The 25,328-nt window shown below is 39.3% G+C and overlaps 2 protein-coding genes across 2 annotated transcripts in view; one reads left to right on the forward strand and one right to left on the reverse strand.

The window, feature by feature from the left end:
• MSH3 (mutS homolog 3) overlaps window positions 1–11,372 on the reverse strand; it is a 206,246-nt gene extending 194,874 nt beyond the window's left edge. Inside the window, 3 exon segments of the mRNA XM_044662970.1 lie at window positions 5,353–5,570; window positions 7,857–7,977; window positions 11,187–11,372. Of these exon segments, the coding sequence (XP_044518905.1) occupies window positions 5,353–5,570; window positions 7,857–7,977; window positions 11,187–11,372 (525 nt within the window).
• Window positions 11,373–11,621: 249 nt separating this feature from the next.
• DHFR (dihydrofolate reductase) overlaps window positions 11,622–25,328 on the forward strand; it is a 31,985-nt gene continuing 18,278 nt past the window's right edge. Inside the window, exons 1-3 of the mRNA XM_044662980.1 lie at window positions 11,622–11,751; window positions 12,211–12,260; window positions 16,864–16,969. Of these exons, the coding sequence (XP_044518915.1) occupies window positions 11,666–11,751; window positions 12,211–12,260; window positions 16,864–16,969 (242 nt within the window). The 5' untranslated portion in view covers window positions 11,622–11,665. The remainder of the gene's footprint in view (window positions 11,752–12,210; window positions 12,261–16,863; window positions 16,970–25,328) is intronic.

Genomic DNA, 25,328 nt, shown 5'->3' on the forward strand with positions numbered 1-25,328 from the left:
GGGAGGGAAAGGCGGGGGGGGGGGGGGGGGGGTCCTATGTCAGAATATAGGCACCACAGGCTGGCAGGCATCCAAACGGAAGGCAAACAAGGATGGCAGGGGGTCATAAAGAACCAGGAATAGGGAAGTCCTAAAGAGGAGAGGGGCAGTAAGAGAAGAGAGAGCATGTACCTGAGAGACTATCCTTCTAGTATGTGAATGGATATAGAATAGTTGTTTTGCTCAGCCCCAGGCAAGGATTTAGACTTATTTAACTCCAGATATAAAAACGAAGAAAATGGGGAGAACATAATAACTCAGAATCAACAAACATTCTCAGGCATCTGTTGGATGGAAAGCTCTGCACTAAGAGATAAAAGTTGCAGATACAAATGATTCTATCCAAATACCAGGCAAAACTTATAAAAAGAACTATTCAATGTGGTTCAGCGGATAAGCTGGAGGTGGGAGGTCCTGGGTTCAAATCTAACCTTGGGCACTTCCTCATTGTCTGACCCCTGGCTAAGTCACAATCCCATTTGCCTAGCCCTTACCACTCTTCTGCTTTGGAACTGATACTTGGTATTGATTCTATAACAGAAGGTAAGGGTTTGAAAGAAAAAAAAGAATGTTCAAAAGTAGAAAGGGCTATCTGAGTGAGTTCTACATTACTGCAGGTATTCAAGAAGAAGCTAGTCAACTAATTATTAGCAATATTACAAAAAAGATACCTGTTCAGACACAGGTTGAAATAGATGACTTCTGAGTTTTCCTCCGACTCCTAGATTCTACAATTCTATGAAGAACATTCACCAATGGGACAAGAGGTAGTTAACTAAATTTCAAATATGCTGACTCTCTCTGAGCCAGAAAATAAACATAAAGAAGCTGATTTTCTATCACAGGAATATAACAAGGATATAGATAAAATGATTAAAAAGGCAACATGTGATGATGAGACAGGAGGGAGCTAGACAAAATGCTTTAGGAAACCTTGGAGAGGGAACACCTAGACAGAGGCATCAGTCCTATAAGGAGGAGATAGAACTAGAACTAAGCCTTAAAATAAAAGAAAGTTTGTGAAATATGGGGATGAAGAAGGAATGAATTCCAGGAATGAGGGCTGACACCTATGTCAATGTGCAGAGCTTAGGGGAGGCTAGATGACTCAGTGGATTGAGGATCAGGCCTAAAGACAGGAAGTCCTGGGTTCAAATATGGCCTCAGATATTCTCTAGCTGTGTGATTCTAGGCAAGTCATTCAATCCCAATTGCCTAGTGATGGCAAGTGATGGCAAACCTATAGCACAGGTGCCAAAGAAGGCACACAGAGTACTCTCTGTGGGCATGCAGTCACCTTCTACCACTCCTCCCACCACCACCACCACCCGCCCAGAGTTCATTACTAGAAAGGCAGAGAGACTCAGGCAGGGCTGCTCCCTTCCCCCTCTCCACCATGCCTGATGACATTTTTTTCCCATCCCCTGGCCCTCTGCTCAGCAGCCAATGGGAGTGCACAGAGGGGGTAAAGTGAGGGGCTTACAGGCAGCAGAGCTGGAGGTGAGCAGAGTGCTTGAGCCACTCCCCTCCCCCCCTCTCTACACTCACTGAGGACAAATTCAGTGAGGAGAGGGGCACAAAGTGGGGGGAGGAGGCCATGGCACTCAGTCTGAGCGGTAGAGGCCCAACACTATTTCTAAAAGGTTCACCATCACTGGCCTAACCCTTGCTTCTCTCCTGCCTTGGAACCAATATTTAGTATTAATTCAAAGACAAAAGGGAAAAATGACAAAAAAATGAAGAAAGGCCTCGAGATCTTTTTATCATCTCCAGATAATCTGATAGATGGCTTAGCTGATACGGAAATAACGGGACACGAGAGACGATTTTGACTGTTAATTCATAGCTGCTTCTCCAAAGTGCCATTGAGTCACAAGTTTATTATATAAGAAATTCTAACTCCCGTTCACCCAAAAAGCACAAGGATAGTTTCCTACAACTACACAGAGCTATATTTTTAATATAGACAATACAACAGGCTTAGAAGCTTCAAGGTGAAGATAAGAACCAGGCTGGACTTTCAGCTATATTTGTTATTATTAAGCGAAGTCTGGGGCATTTTGGTAGGATGGAAAGCCCATGAATTTTCTCAGACTTGATGGCATTAAACAATATTTTAGACCTATTAGTTTATGTTAAATCTAGGCAAAATGCTCCTGCTAAGGGTTCGGCCTTGGCTATACCAGGGAGATGCATTTCTGGCCAACAGTGTTAACCCTCTTCCTGCTGGTTTACTGAGAGGCCAAAGCTTTTTCAATAAGACTATATTGCTTTTTAAAGAAAGGTGTGAATTATGAAAAGGAGTCAATGGCTTCCCACAGAAAGGGAAGGAGGGAGAGAGGAAGGTAAGGAGGGAGGGAGGGAAGGAAGGAAGAAAGGGAGGGATATAAGGAAGGAAGAAAGGGAGGGAAGGAAAGGAAGAAAGGGAGGAAGGAAGGAAGGAAGGAAGGAAACGAAATGAAACTGTATGATTCTGGACAAATCACTTAACTCCTGTTGTCTATTCCTTACCACTCTTCTGCCTTGGAACCAGGTTTTTGTTTGTTTTTTAATATACAGATTCCTTGCTGTTTGAGTACTAAAGAATGAAAGAAAAATGTCTAGATAGATAAGCTTGGCATGGATGAGAATAAAGCACACACTGAAATACAAATCCACAGCAGGCAAAGATACAATTTTACAAGTTGTCAAGAAGAAAAGAGAAAGACAGGGAGTGGGGGGGTGGGGGTGGGGGTGGGGGTCTACTGTGGACCTCAGGCTTTAGAAAAAAAGCTATGCAAAATTAAGAAAAATAGAACTACAACCTCAAGCTGAATTTTATCCTTTGAAGGAAAGAGACCAATTTTAGGATCTAAAGAAGTTAAAACAATTTGTCAAGAAAGTCCCCTTGCTACAAAGATTACCACAAGATACAGTGGACCCATGGGGCAGATGAAAGAGATGCAAAGGAAGTAAGTGGGGTTTTTTAATGGCCATGATCCTTTCAAAGTATCAAAGAACAAGAAACAAAGTAGATGCCAACAACCTCTAAAGAAGGCAATGGTGCAGAGTGAAAGGAGCAGAGCTAGAAGAACATTGTACACAGAGAAAAATACACTGTGGTAAAATCGAATGTAGTGGACTTCTGTACTAACAGCAATGATTGCTGACCCAGGACAGTTATGAGGGATTTATGGTAAAGAAAACTACCCACATTCAGAGGAAGAACTGCAGGAAAGGAAACACAGAATAAAAATATCTGCTTGAACACGGGTTGAGGTGGACACAATTAGGAAGTAGACTCTTAATGACCACCCTAGAACAATTATCAATAATATGGAAATAGGTCTTGATCGATGACACAGGAAGAAACCAGTGGAAATGTGTATTGGCTACTGGGGGGGGGGGGGAGGGTTAGGGGGGAAAGAAAGCAAGAACATGAATCATGGAACCATGGAAAAATGTTTTCTAAAAAATAAAAAAAAAGAAGGCAATGGAACATTACTGTGCTTTAAGAAACAATTAATATGGGGGGCAGCTAGATGCCTCAGTGGATTGCAATCCAGTCCTAGAGACTTGGGAGATCCTGGATTCAAACCTGATATCAGACATTTCCTAGTTCCTAGAACTCCCACTGCCTAGTCCTTACTGCTCTTCTGCCTTAGAACCAACATTTAGTAGATTCTAGACAGAAGATAATGAGAATTTAACACCAGTTTGTGGCCTATTTTTCTTAGTATCTTAAGATCAATCTTGGAGTTTTAAAAGTAAAAGTTTCATAATGAATTTAAAAACCCATTGTCTAGTAAACTGGGTTTTGGTTCAGCCCATCCCTCCTTGATTGGATTAAGAACAAGGCCTGAGGCCTCTCTGTATAAGGGATGCTGCCCATGGATGATTCATGAGGCTCCCTGGTACCCAGATGGCACTTGCCTCTTTTCCCATGTGATTCCTGGCATCTAGAAGACTGGCCTCTGACCTGGACTAAGGTCAAGTTCAGTCAATCAGAGAGACCCAGAAAGGTGGAATCATGGAGGGCATGAGTTTTGGATAAAGGGCTTCTGGAGCAGGAACCACAGGGAGCAGAGTATATCTGTAGGGAGACCTTGCACCGAGCTTGGGAGAGGGCAGGCTAGTTAAGGAGACTTGGGAAGGGAAAGAGCCAGCCACACTGTAGCTGATCAACCCAAGTAACTTTTAACTTCTCCCTTTGCTATCCTACTATCAGCTGTCAATGCAACTCTGTACTAAGGTGTACCCTCCCCCACATTGATGTTATTCTGTTAAGGGATAGGAAACCACAAAACCAAGCTTGCTAGGCTCCTTTCTAAAGGAAGACTGTGTAGGTTTTAGCAATCCCCTATCCAAGAGGATATGTGAAACACAGATATTAATTCTAGGTGTTTCTGATACTCTATCTTATGTTCTTCATATAGAGAAAATAGTGAAAGAGGCTAGATCTCAGAACAATCTGATAAATTTAGAACTGGTTGGTGGTCATTACTGGTTCCCTATAAACCTGGTGAGAAGTATGCTGTGGAGGAGTGTTCCTGTACTTAGAACCTGTATTTGGTCTTCTGCTTTTTAACACTTTTGTCAATGATTTGAATAAAAAAAATAAATGGCTTCCTTATGGTACCTTCAGATGACACAAAGCTGATTCACTTTATGAGAGAGTCAATATTTCAACAAGTCTCAATAGACTAGGAAACTAGATGAAATTTAATAAGAAAAAATGTAAAGTATTATACTTCAGTTCAACTAAACAACTTCCCAGGGACAAAATGGGAAAACAGTTGCAAAGCAGTTTTTCTATATAAAAAAATGGGGACTTTACGAGATCAGAAGCTCACTATAAGTTGACAGTATGATATGTCAGCCAAAAAGTTAATGTAATCTTGGGTTGCACTGAGTGGCATAGCTTCCAGGATCTTATAAGGGAGTCCTACTGTTCATGTGCATCTGGAATATGTTCAGTTCTAGGTGCCTAAGTTTAGAAATGCTACCATCTGTAGGAATAGAATTAGATTTACTCTATTTGACCCAAGAACAGAATTAGTTATAATGAATAGAAGCTACAAAAGGCAAATGTAGGCTTGATATAAGAAAAACTTCCTAATAGAACTATCCTAAAGTGAAATGGGCTATTCTTGGTTCTGTTCAGCTGCTAAAACCCAACTGCAACCCACTGCTCAAAAATAACACAATGAAATTGCTTGGTGAAAGAAAGAAAACATTTACTTCTGAGCCAATTCATGGTGCTTATGGATACTATTTCACCCTTACAGTTGGAAACAAAATCTAATCTTTTCCCATTAAACATGAGATACATACCTTCTGACTCATTCGAGAACTGGAATCTTCAGAGGGTACAGTATGCTTTGCATGTATGCTGATGTCTTCAAAATCAGTACATTTTGGCAAAATCGCCAGTCTCCTTTGTGGTGATTCAGTTGGAGCTCTAATATAAGGAAGCTCAGAATCACAGCAGAATTCTCTTAATTTTTCCAGAGACTTTAAAACCATTTTAGGCCTCAGACATTTCTGTGGCTCTTAAATATGAAATTAGAAGAAAATTGATATCACATTTTAGAATAAAATATCAATTAATAAATATGTTAATATGTTAATTTTTTAAATTAAAAGAAAAGACGACTTTAGAATGTTAGTATCAGATAGTAATTAATAATCAGCAGAAGTTTATTTTTGAAATTAAAAGAAAATATGACTTTAGGATGTCAGTATTAAATAGCAAAGATGAGGAGATTTTTTTAAATGTAGGTTCTTCACTAAGAAACAGATCTCTTTGTACAAGGGTGTAAGTTAATCCTGGCCATTACTATAAGTTACAAGGGCATTCATTGTTCAAAATTAATAAGTCTCTGGAAATTATATCTCAAAACATTTCTTTTACTTAAGGTTTATCATCTCTTAAAAATGAAACCAATGACAATCAGATGTGTAACACAAAGGAAAACAACTGTACTACAATTAAATTGCAAGTTGGCCCCTCTGACCCAGTCATACCACTCCTGGGTTTGTACCCCAAAGGGATACTAAGGAAAAAGACTTGCAAAAAAATATTTATAGCCGTGCTCTGTGGTGGCAAAAAATTGGAAAATGAGGGGGTGTCCATCAATTGGGGAATGGTTGAAAAAATTGTGGTATCTGATGGTAACAGAATATTATTGTGCTGAAAGGAATAAAGAAATGGAGGAATTCCATGTGAACTGGAATGACCTCTAGGATTTGAGTCAGAGTGAAAGGCACAGAACCAGAAGAACATTGTATACAGAGATGGATACACTGTGGTACAATCAAATGTAATAGACTTTTCTACCAGTAGCAATACAAAAACCAAGACAATCCAGAGGAACTTAGGAGATAGTATGCTATCCACATCCAGAGAAAAAACTGTGGGAGCAGAATTGCAGAAGATAAACATATGATTGATCACATAGAGTGACAAGGATATTAGAATTTTTATATTAAAAGATCACTCTACTGCAAATATGAATAACATGGAAATAGGTTTTGAACAATGGTACATGTATAACCCAGTGGAACTGCTTGTCAGCTTTGGGAGGGGGAAGGAAAAAGTGGCTGGGTAGGGGGATCATGATCATGTAACCATGGAAATATATTCTAAATGAAAATTTAAAAATAAAAAAAATTTTAATAAAAAAATAAAAATAAATATAAATTGGGGCAGCTGGGTAGCTCAGTGGAATGAGAGTCAGGCCTAGAGACGGGAAGTCCTAGGTTCAAACCTGGCCTCAGCCACTTCCCAGCTTTGTGACCCTGGGCAAGTCACTTGACCCCCATTGCCCACCCTTACCAATCTTCCACCTATGAGACAATACACCAAAGTACAAGGGCTTAAAATAAATAAATAAATAAATAAATTGCAAGCTGGCTATTTTAGACAACAGAAAAAAAACACACACAATATACACAGAGCTTCAACTTCACATAGGAGAGATCTGCTATAGATACCACTTGCCCTAACTACAAAAGCACATCAAGACTCCAAAAGACAAACACTACAGAAATTTTAGAATTACTTTTGGAAAGGAAAAGAGAGTATTAGTAGCAAAGAGGAAAGAACAAGTTGTGAGTTCATTAGGAACACACACACACACACACACACACACACACACACACACACACACACATACACAAAAAAGAGGAAGACAGACTAAAAACAAAAAGCAAAAGGATTCTACATAAAACTATCACCACCACCATGCCATGATCTGATGTCTCAAAGAAGAAAAAATACATAATCTACCAGGTCTGCTTTTTCTTTAGTTCTAACTCTCTATTTCTGTATGTCATCTCTTTTTGAGATTTATGAACTTATCAGTAAAAATTTCCCCCTGGAAGGGGAGAGGAAATTATTCCAAACATGGGGAGTACACATCCTTGAAGCAATGAAATGACACATTTTGCTTCTAACTCCTTCCACTGATAACTCTTGTCTTGGACCTGAAGAAGAGATAAGAAAATATAAACTGTCTCCCTTCTCTGCAGAAAAAGGGATATTCAATTTACTGTCACATTTGGTAGGTGATGTTAGTTGGCGTGGCTGGATTTGGTTTGGGTTTTTCTCCCTCCCTGTATTTTTTACTCTTTGCTATAAGGGAAGGCTCTGAATAGGAGATGGAGAAATAATATAATTGAAAATGAACATCATTTAACAAAGATATAACTAAAAACATTTGAACAAGAAAGAAGAATGCATAAAGCTTTCTAACAACTTCATTGTCCCTGAACAGGAAGTAAGAGAATCAGGTTCATGGCTGGTTAAACTAAAGACCTATTAATCCAGTACTAACCCCAATTCCCAATCTTTCCAGCATCATTTTCTTCTTCATTTCCATTAGCTTGTTTTGCTCTCTTCTTAACAGGTTCATCATATTCCAGGGTTCTCTTCTTACATCCATTAACTTCAGAGGTCTAAAACATGAAAATTTAAGATAGTATTCATCATTATTCATTTTGTAGAACCTGGAGAAACCTGAATACCACAGAGCAATTTAAGTCTTACTTCTGAAATGTCCTAACACATATACCCTATGCTTAGAATGTCCTTCATATTCTTGCCTTCATCATTTAAGAAAACCTCATTCCTTTTAAGTACTAGGTCATCTAGAACCAAGGCAATCAGTATTCTAGCTTCATTTCAAACTAGGTAGGTTGTGAGGCAATGGAGATCTGGACATCTGAGTTCAAATACTGCCTCAGACACTTTCTGATTGTGTGTCCCTGGACAAACTATTTAACCTGAATCTCCTCATCTATAAAATTAAATTAACAGTAGAACTTACCTCACATAGATATTTTATGGCTTAAAAGAGATAATATAGTCAAAGTATTTTGCAAACTTTATAGTTTAACATAATTACTAGCTATTATTATTATTAAGGCTTATGAATCTCAATTTGCCCCCTTTTAACTAGTTAATAATTTAATAGCTAGCATTTATATAGTACCTACTATGTGCTAGACACTGTGCTAAATCCTTTACAATTATTATCTCATTTGATACACACAATAACCTACCCTGAGAAGTAGGTACAATTAATTATCCCCATTTTACAGATGAGGAAATTGAAGCAAACATAGTTTAAATGGCTCACTCAAAATCGCACAGCCAAAAAGTATCTGATGCTGGATTTGAACTGAGGTATTCTTGGCAACAGATTCTGTTCTCTATCCACTGTACCACTTTCTACCAATTTATCCATGTTCTACACTATCTTCTGAGGCTAATACATAATTAGGTAGCCACTAACCAATTTGCCAAAGTTGGCATGATTGTCTATCAATTCATATAAGGCAGGACTAAAGAACAAAATAGAACAGCACAGAAGCAAGATTAAGAGCCAGGACTTCCACTTCCGGGAGTTAAAATGGCAGAATAAGAGATGCTCCAAGCTTGCCCAAACCCACCTCCAAACAACCAGAAGAAAAACATCTCAAAACAAATTCTGGAGTGGCAGAACCAACAAAAGACTGGGATCCTGCCCAAGTCAAAGTAGGACAGCAGGAAAGATCCATCTCACTGCAGTGAGCAACCCTAACCCACACAGCACCCAGAGAACAGGCAGAAGAAGAAGCAATATCCCATTCAAACCAAAACAGGTAAATCCAAAACTGGGCAAAACAGCTGCAAGCCTGTCCCCAATGCAAGACAGCCAGACTGGCTTCTCCAAGTACACATTGAAGGATACAAAGGCAGTCATGCATCCCAGGAATAGAGCTAACCTTCAGTATTAGCAAGGTCACCAAAAAGGCTGGAGAGCCTCAGGCTAATGGACTTCTTTTAGTTAAGTAGTACTTTGCTGCAGTAGAGCTAAAGCCTATGGGATCAGGGGGCTACTACTAGATGGCCTCTAGGAAGGGTGAACCAGTCCAGGTTGAAAACCTAGTAATTCAAAACTTCTATGCTAATGAGGAGGGGAGATGAGATCTGTTAGTGACTACTACTATATGGAAACACCCAGTTTTAGAAAAAAGAGAGAATATACCCAAATAAAAAAGAATGTCCATGTTGGCAGTAACACCATTTTTAGGATAACAGATTGATTCTCAAACTATCTGAGAGGATACCAAATGCTTACTACCAAAAAGAAATTGAGATGTCAATAATTATCAATCCATACACCTACTTACCTTTCTAGATAATCTTTAAAAAAAAAAATCTCACCTGTCGACTTAGAATTAATAAGTATTGGTTCCAAGGCAAAAGAGTGGTACCATTCCTAGATCTCATTCTCGATCCACTGAACCATCTGGCTACCCTGCCTACATAATCTTTATAAGTAATATACACACATAGAGTATCCTTGACTATAAGAGGAACAGAGGCCACTAACTGTACAGGCAGAACAAAGTGAGCCAGAATGCATCTAGCAAATAATACAAGTTTATGACTATCTTAAGCTTTTCCCAAAGACAAAGGCCAGTCTTTTCAATATTAATATTCTCCAAATGACCACATATGAATATAAAACATAGAATACCACCACAGTCTCTGAGAAATTAAAAGTTTCATGTCACCTAAAGGATGATGGTGTGAGTCATACAGTGATCATAAGTAGGCTTCAGCGCACTGCCAACAAATGGCACAAAATAAGTTAACATAGAGGATAGTATTGGAGACATGAAAGATCAGAAAAAGATGTGCCAGTCATATTGATAGAACTAAAGTTAACTAATGAACAGTTGACATGCTCCACTGACATTCAATGCCAAGAGATCTTGTGACTGGGAAGGTCATTTAACTGTTCCCTGCCTAGGTTTCCTCATCAGTAAATGGGAATCATAATAATACCTACCTCTTAGGGTTGTCAAGTGAGGATAAAAGAACGAATGAGATTATAATTGTAAAGCACTTAGCATAGAGCTCGATATATTTTTATGTATACATTTACATATATATAAGTAACATGTACATAGTAGGTTTTATGCAATTGTTACCTATTAGGATGATGTTTGCTATCTAATCATTATTTTAAGTATTCAATACACAATGTTAAATATCATCAATTATATTTCTGCATAAACATTAACACAGCATTATCATTATTAAGCATAAAGTAAATGTTAGCTATTATCATCTCCAATTATTATAATGCACTGTCAGTATCATTTTCAACATCTATTATTAATCGCTATATAAATGTTGGCTATTATCATAATTTATTATTACTAAGAAGCTCCCTTCCCCCAGCGCATTGGGTGAATCCTACTCTCCCCCTCTACTCCCCCCCCCAAGTTTCCCAAGAAGGATAAACTTTAGGGAGGACAAAGAAAAGAATCAAACAATAATGAGGGGGAAGGGTTATGATATACCATGCTAGAGGGAGGAGTCAAATTGATGAGATTCACAAATCTAAAGCATTTGAGTAATCCTCCTTAAACTTGGGCATCAAGGGACTGCTGATTCCCTCCCCCCATCTCCACTTTCCCCCCAATCTTCCACACCATCTCCTCTCCCACATACCCCCGCCATCTCCACCTCCTCCTCCTCCATCTCTCCTACCCCACGGCCTAAACAGTTTCCTCTACTAACTCTTCAGGCTGCATCCCGGATTTTGCCAAGCCTAGACCCCTTCTTTTGCATACTGCCTGACCCGCCTCGCTCCCAGACCAGAGCGCACCGGTGGCTGTTGCTGCTCCGGGAGCGCTGCAGAGTCACTGCTGGGGCTCCCAGTTGTTCCCGTTAGGGAGCAGGACTTCAGGTGTCCCGCTGGCTTAAAGAATCGACTCAACACTGCCTGCCTGGCCGCGGCTGGGGCCGGCATACGGGTATCCGAACCACCGGTGAGCGGCTTCCGCCGCGACATTACAGCCAGGTGAACTGAAGGCGGGAATAGAGCAACCGGGGAAGAAACCCCACCCCCACCCCAGGAGCGAGCCCTCCCAGGCCCTAGCGCACGCGCACCAGAGAACACCCGCGGTTCTAGCTCTCTGGCCTCGGTCTGCGCGACGAAGACGTCACGATCAGCCAGCGGGCCAGAGGCGGGGCCCCGCACGCTTCTCCTCCAATAAATAAGTCGCGCGCGCTGCATGTAGATCTCTGTACTCTCGAGAGCTAGATTTTCCCTGCTTTCTCTCCTAAAGCTGATTCCTTGCAGACATGGTCCGTACAATCAACTGCATCGTCGCGGTGTCCCAGAACATGGGCATTGGGAGGCATGGAGACCTGCCCTGGCCCATGCTCAGGTACCTTGTCCACTCTGCGAAGGCCGATCCGGGAGCTGGGAGCTAGGGGCTTGATACCTGCAGTCATTTAGCTTCTGGGGGGTTCGTGGTGGGGACTAGAGGAAGGCGCGGAGCGGGATAGGCGGGCCCTTCGACTGCAGCCCTAGGTTCCCCCTAAACTGGGGCCGTGAGTCTGCGTCTCGGAGCAGGAATTGTTAAAAAAAGAGAGCGAAATAGGCTTTGTTAAGGGGGCTTTTTCCCGCCGCCCCTTGGGCTTACCTGTTGCTGCCGTAGCGGGGCGGCTACAAGCGCACCTGGGGGTGAAGTGCAAAGTCCCTTTACCAAAGCAGGCCATCTGGCCAGAACAGTTCTAGGGGGCTGGGTAGTAGAAAAACCAACTGGAGTCTCCTGGGCAAAGTTCATCGGCATACACCTCTATACTGTGGATGTCATCTAATGCTATGTCTCTCCTGTTTTTAGGAATGAGTTCAAGTACTTCCAAAAAATGACCACAACTCCTTCAGTAGAAGGTAACCACGCATTTTTATTTTAATATACTGCACTATGGACTATTAATATGCACAAGAGCAATCTCTGCCTAGGTGATCACCAGACTAGATTAAAACTTTATGGATACTTTGGTTTGTACCTATTTCGGGAGGGGAGAATTCCACCGTGGTTAAAGGTGGTGGCTTAGCAACTTGCAAAAGCCAAGCTCTGACTATCCTTCCCAATCAATCTGTACATATTCTCACAGCATTAGAAGTGGTAATACATCTCCCTTGCCGAAACTATGAATGAAAGATTCATTGTTCATAAAAATAAATAGGTTAGGGAAGCTGGGTACCACAGTAGGCTTGGAGTCTGGAGGACCTGGGTTCAAACGTGACCTCAAATGCTTCTTAGCTGTGTGACCCTGGGCAAGTCACTTAACCCCATTTGTCTAACCCTTACCACTCTTGTGTCTTAGAATTGATACTGAAACAGAAGGTAAATAAATAAGTAGGTTACATTAGGTAAAGCAGAATTGCTTAAGGAGCAAAAGAAAATAGATTTTTTTTTGTTAACTCAGTAAACACCTCACATTAAAAAAGTATTCAGTGAAGCTCTTAGAAAACATTTATTCCCTCTTCCCTATTGTGGGATAAAGTTAGCACATATTCCCAAGAATTCTGTAATATAACAATCTTTGTTCATTTTAAGAAGCGTGGGGACATTCAAAAAAGGTGATTTATTCTTAGTTTTTAAGATTTATCTGTGATTTCTTTACTCCTTGTTGTATTTCTTCATATGACTCATCTCTTTTTCCTTTAGACAATTAGCAACATCAGTTATTAGATTAATAAGTATGTGTTTTATTTCAATTGCTACAAAAGTAAATTGGCTGTTATAATAATCAGTTCCTCCTTGACAAATTATGATTTCCATATGTTTTCATTTCTTTGAACTAAACATTTATCTGACTCCTATTGGATGTAAGGTGTTATGCCATATGCTGAGGCTTATAACCTAAGAGGGAACAGAAAGTATGGTCTAATACCATGTCAGTAAACATTTATTATTATTAGTGTTCCAGTTACTGTGCTAATAATAGCACAGAGGGTACAGAGAGGTAAAAAACCTTCAGTCTAGATGCTCACAGACTAATGGTGGGTAAGGGGGTAACTTGCAGACAACTATGTTAAAGCTAGATACATACAGAATAAATTGAAAGTAATCAAAAGAGGCAAGGCATTAGAATTTAAAAGGATGGAGAAAGGTTTCTTATAGGGGTGAGGTGCCCCTAGGTGACTTGGTGAATTGAGAGCCTGAGGTCCTGGGTTCAAATTTGGCCTCAGATACTTCTAGCTGTGTGGCCTAGGGCAAGTAATTTAACCCCCCCTCCCCCCCACTGTCTAGCCCTTACCACTCCTACCTTGGAAGCAATACACGGTATTAAGCCTAAGACCGAAGGTAAGAATTTAAAAAATAATAATTTTTATTTTATTTATTTATTTTGACGGAAAGAAAAAAGGCCTTTGAATATTGTCAACTTGGACTCTAGAAACCCCAAACTTGTAGCCTATTAAGATTCAATGGGGGGGGGGGTAGGGGGGGGCAGCTGGATGGCTCAGTGGATTGAGAGCCAGGCCTAGAGACTGGAGGTCCTAGGTTCGAATATGACCTCAGACACTTCCTAGCTGTGTGACCCTGGGCAAGTCACTTAACCCCCATTGCCTAGCCCTGTAACAAATAAAACTAATATAGAAGGATATATATTTTAAAAAAGATATTAGGGTTTAAAAAAATTTTTTTTAAAGATTCAGTGACCTCCAGTTTAGTTAGCTTAAAGGTGAAAAGCCCCTAGTTAGATTTTGTCACCTGAGTTTCTCCCGAAGTGGAAAGTCCAACTTCCGAGGTTCTAACAATAGACCTTAAAGTGGTTTAGGTGGGGAGGGCTAATCCTTTCTTGTGTTAAGTTATCTCTTTTTGTCCCAATGATCTCTCCCCTTAGGCCAAAGTCCTTTACCTAGGTAGGCTAGCCCTTGGCTAGATCTTTCCCTTTTGTGTCCATTGTAAAGCCAATGTCTTTGACCTGTGCAACTGGAGTCTCCAGACTCCGCTTGGGTGTGTGGCAGGAAGCTGTGTGGAGGCCTTGAGCAAAGCAGAATTCCTTTCCTTAATTAAAGAGTGGTTTTTCTGATTTTTTTTCCCCATTTGACAATATCAAGATAAGAAATTTGAAATTGTTACCTAGAAAATGTAGGATCATTTAAGGTTTTCAGGGATAAAAATGTTCAGATTAGAGTGAAAGATTAGTGTCAAGACTTCTTGATTCCAAGTGAAAATTAACTGGCATCCTTTCCCCTCACATGAGATCAGAAGACAAACATTCCTTTGGCCTCAGAGTTCAGCACAGTTTAATAAGGGAGATAACTGAACAACTGCACATGCACGATTTATTTTAAGGAAAGAAAATGGCATTTTAGCTAAGATTTGAAAGATATGTTTTTGTCATTTAGTTGTTTCAGTTGTATCTGACTAAATGGCCCTATTTGAGTTTTCTTGGCAAAGATACTAGAGTGGCTTGCTATTTCCTTATCCAACCCATTACAGACTGAGACAAACAGGTTAAGTGACTCTCCTAGGGTCACACAGCTAGTAAGTGTCTGAGGCCAGATTTGAACTCATGAAAATGAGTCTTCCCTAACTCCAAACCTGGCACTCTATCCACTGCCTACCTGAGTGCCTGCATATAAGAAACACACTGTAAATAGGAAGTAATCTTAGAAGATTAAAAGAAGCAAATAGATAGGACCTGATGATTCCATAGGAGAATAGCAAAGAAACAGATTATCTACAGTTCTCTGATACAGATAAGAAATGAATTTTTTACCCAAGGGACCGAGCTTTTGCATAAATAAAACAAATGCACTTAGATTAAGAAGGGATAATAATTGCCTAGGGAGGAAAATCTTTATATCCAGTTTCTCTGTTAAAGAGTTTGGTATCAAATATGCAAGACCAAAAGCTAGACCTCAAGTGATAAGCTATCTGTGGCTATGTGCACTCAAAAGAATTACAAGCTATTAACAATCACATGAAAGGATGCTCCAGATCACTAATAATAAGAGAAAGGTAAATCAGAACAGCCCTTCAGCTTCACCTCAAACCCAGAAAACTGACACAAAGATTATAAAACATTGGGAAAGCATTGTTGGTGGAGCTGGGAATTGATGCAAACATTCTAGAAAACAATCTGAAATCAAAAATAGCCATATCTTTTGACCAGAATTTGGACTGTTATACAAATACCCTAAGAAAGTCACTGGTAAGCAGCACTTGTTTTGTAGGGGCAAAGAATAGGAAACAATAAGTATCTACTTATTAAGAAGTGGTAAATAATGTGCAGTATACCAATATAATGAAATATTATTGTGCTATAAGAAATAATGCATGGAAATAATCATGAAAAGTAAAGGCAACAAGGCCAGAAAAACAATGTACACAATGACTATATCAGTGTAATTGCTTCCTCTCACAACTGCCACAAAATAAGAAAAAATGAATGATGCAAAATTACAAAGGACAAGCCTACACACATACACAGATGTATAAGATAATACCTTCCTTCGTTACTCTACAGAGTTGAGTGTAGAGGTAACAGAATTTCCATGGGCATAGTGCATTAAATATAATGTCTGGTTTTTTTTCCCCTTTTTTAAAAAAAAGGTGAACAACAAACTAACAATTTTTTTAATAAACCACACAATATAGGTGGCACAGGTAAGACTAGACGCTAGGTAATGTGAAAGACTTAAGAGACTTTTAAAGACCCTAATAGAGTGAGACCATAAGCTCCCTGAGAAAAAATTATTTCATAGATAGCTTCTGGATCTTGCACAGTGTAGAAAATGTAGTAAACAATAAATGTTTATTGATTGAACAACAAAATACAGCACTGGATTGTTTTCTGCCCCCAAAAGATCTGGCTAAAGATAAGAGGCACATTTCATCTAGGCATTTTTACAAACTGGTTGTGTCATTCCTTATTAGAAATACTCAAAGATATTAAAATACTACCTATAAAATAGTAATGATGATTTTTAAAATCATTCAACAAGTATTAAGCATCTACACAGCTAGATGGCACAGGGGATAGAATGCCAGTCCTGAAGTCAGGAAAAATCACCTTCCCCAGTTGAAATCTAGCCTCAGGCACTTAGTAGCTGTGTGACCCTGAGCAAGTCACTTCTCTGTTTGCCTGAGTTTCCTCATCTGTAAAATGAACTGGCAAACCACTCCAGCATCTCTGCCAAGAAAACCCCATATGGGTTCAAGAAAAGTCACACATGACTGAAAAGGAAATATGTTATTCATGGTGATAGGCACTGAGAATAAAAAGACAGAAAATAAAGCAATCCCTACTAAAAATGAACTTATATTTTAATTGGGTAACAACAAATGTGCATGAAAATATATAAAGTATTTATGTTTACACACATAATAAAGATACACAAGGGGCAATTTTAACTTTAAATATTCTTTAGTTTTAAAAGTGTGAGAAAAAAGGATCCACTAGATGTCACCCTAATAACATTGTACATCAAATTATCAAAATGGGCTCTTAAATTTTTTATTTTCATTTTACAGGCAAACAGAATCTTGTGATAATGGGGAGGAAGACCTGGTTCTCCATTCCTGAGAAGAATCGACCGCTGAAAGACAGAATTAATATAGTTCTTAGCAGAGAACTGAAGTAAGTACTACACTTCTGTTCCATTATACACTACACTCCTGAAGGTTAGTTTATAACAAAATAGAATATGGCTAATGAAAAAGTTGTTAGACTATAATCATCAAGAAGCTTACTAACCTGTGAAACAAATGGGAGTGAACAATAACAATTAACATCTTTTAATTTTTTTATTGCCTTTGTTGTCTAAACTTCTAATTGGTCGTTTCACAGCTTTAAGAAACTCATTTAAATATGTAACTATTAAAGAAATCCCTTAGTTGCTATTTTGCTAATAAAAATATTTATGGTTTAATCTCATGTCTGGACCAAAAGATGGAGAAGTGGATGAAGGGACTGAATTTTGGACACGTTGGTGTCACAATGGACAGAGTGTCAGACCTGGAGTCAGGAAAATTCAAGTTCAAATATGGCCTCAGACACTAGTGACCCTGGGCAAATCACTTCAACTTGTTTGCCTCAGTTTCCTCATCTGTTAAATGAACTGGGGAAAGAATGGCAAACCACACCTGTACCTTTGCCAACAAAACTAAATGGGGTAATAAAGAATTGGAAATGACTGAAAAGTGATTCAGCAGATCACTTAACCTCACCTCGCAGGTGTTTCTTCATCATGAAATGAAATCAGACTGTTATGTTCTCACCCACTTCAAAGCCAATGATCCTATGGCTTTTTAAAAACTGCTAAATCAAAAGTTCCTGGAAGGAAAAAAATCATTTCAGACAAGTAAATAAAAACAACTTTTTTGCAAGAGAAACTATTGTAGATTCTGTGACCATGTAGTAGTCACCTAGCCTCTGTTTGCCTTAGTTTCCTCTTCTGTAAAATAAGAAGAATAATAACACTTAGTTCCCAGGGTTGTTATGAGGATCAAAAGAAGATAAGATTTGTAAAGCCCTCATCGTGGTGCCTGAAACATAGTAAGCACTCTATAAAATATTATTTATTTTTGTTGTTACCAAAAAAAATTTAATGCTTGCTGCCTTCAAGGAACTTCCATTCTAGTAGGAAGAGCCACTGATTACACTGAGAAATATATAGGCAAAATATAAACAAAGTAATTTCAGTGGAAGGGAAACTTTGACAACCAGAGGGGAAGATAGGGATTCAAAGATGGAATGTCATTATAGAGGCAGTAGAATGTCATCCTGTTGGGTGGAAAGTAGTAAAGTATTATAGAGAAGGTAACATGAAAGCAATCTGTAAAGCTAGATTAGGAGGAGATTTTGAAGGACTTTAAATGCCAAACAGGAATATCTGTTGTTTACTAGAGATAATAGAAAGCCACTGAATCTTCAGGATGAGATTGGTGTGGGCAGACCAGTGTTTTTAAGAATTGCATTGTGTCAGTGACATGAAGGGGGGATCAAAGAGAAAAAACAGGAAGCAGAAAGATCAATGGGGAGCAAGGCTAATGCAAAAGGCTAGGCAAAAGGTGATGTGGACCTGTTCCAGGGGGATTGATGGCTGAGTGATTGTTGAGAGGGGGATCGATGGGAGAAACCTTATGGAAGGAGAAAATAGACAAAAATGGCAACTGATTCAGTATGGGAGGTGAGTACAAATTATTGGTGTAGATAGTGACACAGAGATCATAGCCATAGGTGATTGGAAAGATGGTGGTGTCCATGACAATAATGGGGCAATTTGGAAGAGAGGTGAATTTAGGAGGAAAGATAATGAATTCAGTTTTGGCCATGTTGATAATATTGAGGTTCCTCTAGGACAACCCATGGTGGATGTCTGTTAAGTAGGCGATGATGGACTGGAACCTCAGGAAAAGTTGGTGATGTAATTTGGGAATCATCTGAATGGAAATTATATCATTATCATTATCTATGACCAGTTGGCGATGTCACCAAAAAAAAGAATGAAAAAAAAAAAAAAGCATTTGTTAAGCTCTTACCGCTACTTTCCAACTGAGTACTACAGATACAAAGATTAAAAAAGAGATGGCCCCTTGCCTCAAGGAGCTTCTATTCTAATAGATGAAGACAACCAATAAGGGAGAGGTGACTAGGAAGGGACAGTTGTACTGAGGTGGAAAGGGCTGGGGAGCAGAAACAATATGCCAAGCAGCCAATGATGCTATGGCTGGGGTGGATAGATTGTAAAACTGAAACATGGTCTTCTGCCTAGGGGCTTTTGGAGATTTAAGTGGATTAATTTGTACAGTCTCCTTGCCCATTCTCACCATGTTGTCCAGTAGATTGCCCTGATGGTGATCCCCACTTTCTATATAATCTTTATTATGTCCCTTTCTACCAGAGGCTGCTTCTTTGCTACCTACAAACACTCATGTCTCTCCCACGCCTTTAAAAAAACCCTCACTTCATTCTGGCCATGGGCATTGTCCCTCCAAAGCTACAGAACTGTTTCAGGCAAACTGTAAGCAGGGAAATCCCTTTGCTCCCTTCTGTCCTTGTGACTCCTAACCCAAAACATCTGATAACTCCTATAAGACCCTGAAAGAATTATCCTCCTTGGATTGTCCTTTAGATTTGAGATGGACAGAGAGATACACCTCCTTGATATCAGCAAGTTGTATCTCAGATATCCATCTGTCCTCTAAACTATGAGGGTCACCCCGTATGTCTTCAGGCAAACTTCCCCCCTGCCCATTCCTCAGTGCATACCACTCTAATCATGTCTTCACTATTGTGAAGAGTATAAAGACCCCAGAATTTATGCCATCTGGGAACAACTTTCCATCTATGCTGTCCTCCTAGCCAGATTCAACATTATCTTCTAAATTAATAAATTTCTCTTTATTTTTAAACTAAATTTCAGAGTCTTGCATAGTTGCAAAAGGTACCCTTCCTCATCCCCAGAGGAGCCCCTACAACAATTCTACCACCCCATTAGCTCCTCCTCTTCTCAGCCAAATTTCTTGAGGAAACTTTCTATATCAGTGCCTCTGAAACAAAAAATTCTTTCCATTTGGACTTTTACACTAATGAGGCAAAACTCAGGACAAATTAAAAATTAAAAGGAATTTATTAAAAATATGTCATGGTGGGGGCAGCTGGGTAGCTCAGTGGAGTGAGAGTCAGGCCTAGAGACAGGAGGTCCTAGGTTCAAACCCGGCCTCAGCCACTTCCCAGCTGTGTGACCCTGGGCAAGTCACTTGACCCCCATTGCCCACCCTTACCAATCTTCCACCTATGAGACAATACACCGAAGTACAGGGGTTAAAAAAAAATATATATGTCATGGCAGCATACACTGGAGATCAGCAAACTTTTCAGAGTGAGCCAGCTTTTTATAATACAGCTTTAAAGATAAGTCTAATAGGTTCATATCAGCAAAAGAGGTTGTTGGCCTTTGCAAATCATTTCCTCCCCAACTACAGTACTGGACACAAGTGTACCAGGGTTCCAGGAACCTGGGTAGCAGAAATGCTATAAAATTTGCCAGGAGTCTCATAGCTATTAAAATGTTTAAAGAACAGTGGTTCTTGTGTTTGATCCAGGACAGTATTCAGTGCCACATAGTACATTTTGACTTCTTAGGAGTCTAATACTGTCTATTAAGATGTATAAATACTTTATTCTGCATTCGAAGCACATCTGCCGGAAATAATTTAATTTATTATTTGCCTTAATATTTCTCTATATAAGCCATTTCTAGCTTGGAAAAGTAGTTATCCCAGCTGGCATCGTTCCCCTGTGCTCTTAGACATATCTATATCCCAAGATAATTTGAGGTCACATTTACTGGAATCTTGAAAAGGAAAATATAATGTTAAAATATTAATTTGGGGATATTCCAGACTATAATCCCTATTTATTTCTCTCAAGTGCTTTCTTATTAAAACAAAGAGATTTCTTCTGAGATCAGTATTTTAACCATCCTTTTTAAATGGAGATGGGATGATTGTTGTTCCAGGGATTTAGGCTATATTCTTAACCAGGTTAAAAAATGGTACTCTCTGTAATAAGTTTTGGTTAACCACTCTTAGTGCATTCCCTAAGAAAGGTCTTTTGTGTGATAACTCACTTTCTAAGGAGAAGTATGGAAAGAACTTTTTAGACCAAGAAATATTATTTCTTAATATTTTCACTTTTACTATAAAGGTTTTTAATATGCTTTCAAAATACTGATCACTTTCTCTTCTTGGTTAATCTCATCTGGGTTTTCATGACACTATTGGTTCTTTTGCCTGGATAGCCACGCTTCGTCTTTGCTGGATCACTAGTCTCACTTAATAACTTTGAGGTTTTTCCTCCAAGGTCCCCTCATTTTTTTTCTCCCTCCCTATGTTGTTCATCGATCTTTTTTCAGTTGTTTCCAACTTTTTGCAACCACATTTGGGATTTTCTTAGCAAAGAAACTGAAATGGCTTGCCATTTCATTTGATAAGGAAACTGAGGCAGAGTTTAATGACTTACCCAGGGTTACACAGCTAGTAAGTGTCTTGAGATCAGATTCAAAATCAGGAAGTTGAGTCTACCTGACTCCAGGCCCTGCACTCTCTCCACTGTGCCACCTGGATGTCCACTATCTCCTTTAGTAATCTCATCAACTCTTATGGGTTCCATAATCATTTCTATACAGATAATTACCTGATCTTTATATCTAGCCCTAATCTTTCTTGAATTCCAATCTCACATTGGATATTAGATATCTCAAATTAAATGTCCTTTAGGCAACTCACACTCAGCATGTCTAAAAAAGAATTCTTTATCCCCTAAACCCTACCTTTAAAAAAAACTATTATTATGATAATAAAGGGGAAACTAACAACAAGGGTCTTTTGTCATTGCATAACAAAGGAAAATGTTGGAGCCCTCACACTAAGACAGACCAGCAGGTTAAACTGATCAGAGTTGCCTGTGGCAACTGAGAGGAGTGATCAAAGGAGAGATCAACGGGATTAACATCTGATCAAATCAGAGGCTTTAATAGTACTAAGTTTCCAGAGATATCTCTAGACCCACTCCATCCATGAGATCTAAAATGAGGTAGCCTCTTCTGATTATTGAGATGATAATTGTAAAGAACTTACCACAATGCCCAGCACATAATAGACAGGGCATAAGTGTTAGCTAGTATCATTATTGTTATTGCTATGATAGCACTGCTGAATCCTCATTCTTACTTATCCTACCCCACATGTCATTTGTACCCTCACAGCACGTCTCTTATGCCCATCTCTTTACACTCATACCTGCCACTTTGATTCTCCTCATCCCTAGACTATTGTGGGACCCTTGAAATTAATCTCCATCTCACGTTTTTACTTACTCCAATCCATCCCTCACTTAGCTGCCAAAGTGTTTCTAAGCACATGTCTGACCATACCACAACACACACACACCAATTCAATAAGTTGCAGTACTTTCCTATTACTTCTAGATTAAGTATATATAAGATTATAGTTTTCCTGGACCTGCTTATTTTACTTGACATCAGTCTATGTAAGTCTTTTCATGTTTCTAATTCATAATGTCCGTTGTTTCTTATAACACAATAATCCTTTACATTCATGTTCCACAATTTGTGTAACCATTCCTTAAATCACTTGTTCCCTTTGTGGGGAAATCACAAAAAGTACCGCTACAAATATCTTGATGTGGAATCTTTCTATCTATCGGGGACCTCCATAGGATATATGTCTAGTAGTAAAATCTCTGGATCAAAGGATGTGAACATTTTAATCATTTTATTTGCATATTTCCAAATTGCTTTCCTGAAATGGCTTTACTGCTAATTCCCAGCTCCTACTAGACCTTGGGGAGCCTCTCTTTCCAAAATCCCTCCAACATTTACAATTCTGTTCCTTTCTTTTGTCACCTTTGTCAGTTTGCTGAATGAAAAGTGAATCCTTATTTTGATTTACATTTTCTTATTCTGTGTGATTTGGAGCACTTTCATTTGGTTGATAATGGTTTGCATTTCTTCTTTGAAGAAGTGTTTTTGTTTTTAACCTTGACCTCATCTCCTATCAACCTGGAGGCTGGGACTGTGTGCTAGGAAGTCATAGGGTGAATTGAGTCTGGAGAGTGGAACAACAGCCAGAAAAATGCAGCTAATGGAATCAAGATATTGTGAGACCTGGAACAAGTGATTCTTCCCTGAAATGCCTCCTGGACTGCCCCCCCCCCTGGGCAGTGCAGGCAAAATAGAAAACCATAACTGGCTCCCAAGTAATGTGAGTGTTAGTGGGCGAAGACAAGGTTTGATAAACTGAGGCAAGAGTGGATTTCTCTCTCTTTGTTTCTGTGTTTGGTGCTGACTAGACTTCCCTGTGTAGTGTGACCAGGGGTCCCTTTATGGCAACTGTCGGATAGCTAAATGGAGCAATAGGGAAAAGTACCTTTTATACCTCTCCTATTTTTCCATCTTTTTCCTACAACTTTTGATTTAATAAAATTATTAATTTGAGACCAGTCTCATGATTTTCACTCTTAAAGCCTTTACCTTCTGTTTTAAAATCTATATCCACTCTTAAGGCAGAAGAGCAGTAAGGGCTAGGCAGTTGGGGTTAAGTGACTTGCCCAGGGAAGTGTTTTTGAGGCCAGAATCCAGGTCCTCAGGACTCCAGGGCTAGCTCTCTTATCGCCTAAGCCACCTATTTGCCCTTTGAAGAACTTTATTCCTATTATCCTTGGACTACTTAGGGTATTATATATTTCCATTAATTGTCTATGTATCTTAGATATCAAACTCTTCTTGGAGATATTTGATGCAAAAAACTTTTTTTTCCTAGTTAGCCACTTAACTTCCTTTTGTACCCTCATTGCAGTAATCTACTTGAGGGAAAACTTTTTTCAATTTCTTGTAATTTCATACCTTTAGACACCAATCAACTGAGATAAGCCCAGAAACTGGAACTCCAAGCTCAGTTGACTAGCTTCAACCTACATGAGGGCATGAATTAAAGAAGATTCAGGTTTGGAAGTCCCAATATCAAGTCCATCATAGAAAATTCTGTTCCACATCAGGAGAAGCAGGTTAGCAATTGCAGACAGATGGCACATAAGACTGAATCATGCCAGAGACAACACCAAGATACACACAAAATTAGGAAACAGGATATGGATGGTAATGGAAATGAAGGAGTACTCAGACAGGAAAAAACAGGGAAGAACAATGTCAGCCAAAACAAAGAATAGAGAGAATATCTAGAAGAGATAGCAGTTTCAGACTCACACAAAGGATTCCAGAGGAATGAAGACCAATAAAAACTTAGATTTAGCAATTTGGAAGTTATTTGTAACCTTGGAGAGAGGACTTCTGAGTAGCAGGGTTAGAACTTGCAAGAAGTTGAGAAATCAGTAAGAAGATATAGTGTGAATGTAGTCCTTCACTCCTCAGAAGCCCTTCAGCCTAAGCTCAAATGCTGTCTGGCAGAGCCAAGAGGAACCAAGATGGCAGCTTAGAATGAATAAAATGAATTCTAATGAATTGAAATGAAAGCTGGAACCACTCTGAGAATCCTCTCAAACCAACCTCAATAGCACCTCAAATGCTGCCTTCCTCAATGATTTTTGAAGGGGCTCAGGTATAAACAAATCAAGAAGATGTTAAAGATGTATTCAAAAGCTGACTCTAATAAGCTAAGTGTTCAAGGACCAGACTTATGGATATATTTCTAACATTTCACATGATTGATTTCTGAATCCTTAAATTGGAGTGGGCTCAAATTTTGTGGAACTCAAACCTGCAGTCTAGAAGGCTGGCATGCAATTTCAGTAGCTTCTTTGTAATGTCAAAGATACACTCTACATCTGAATGAGATCGGGCCAGCCATCCAAAGAGACTTTCAAATGAGCTTTTTCTGGGCACTGGCTATACCATTGTCTTGGTATCCTTTTCTTTATCTTGTAATTGATTGCCAATATGATGCTAATATTTCTGTAATGCCTCCTATTTGATGGACAGTCCTGCAACCCTCATTCCTTGAAGCCTCAATAAAAATCAGTCAATTGACTGACTCACCATCTTAGGAGGAGCTGGGAGGCTGAATGTGATGCAGCTTTCTGTGTCTCCTGGTCTATTTTCTCTCTCTGTCCTTCCTCCTTTAATCTTTAACCCTTCCACCCATATTCCAGTTCCTGCCTTCCCTTTCAGGTGCTCAACCCACACAAAATCTTATAGCAGCAGTTTGAGTTGAGCAGAACTCAATAGTTCTGAACTAGAAAATCATTCAATGCTTTTACACAACTTGGTTTGTACACTAATTCTCAGAATTCATCATGCACATTTTGTCATTTGATCCTCACACAAACCCATGACTAGGTAAGACAAATAGATGGCCTCGCTCTTTTGTGATCTTTATAAGGGTAGGAACCTTGTTGTAGTCATCTCTGAAGCTCACCTTCCCAGTTCTAGTTCTAAGACTGTATACATGGTGGG

Source organism: Gracilinanus agilis, chromosome 1, assembly GCF_016433145.1.
Source record: "Gracilinanus agilis isolate LMUSP501 chromosome 1, AgileGrace, whole genome shotgun sequence".
Lineage (NCBI taxonomy): Eukaryota > Metazoa > Chordata > Mammalia > Didelphimorphia > Didelphidae > Gracilinanus > Gracilinanus agilis.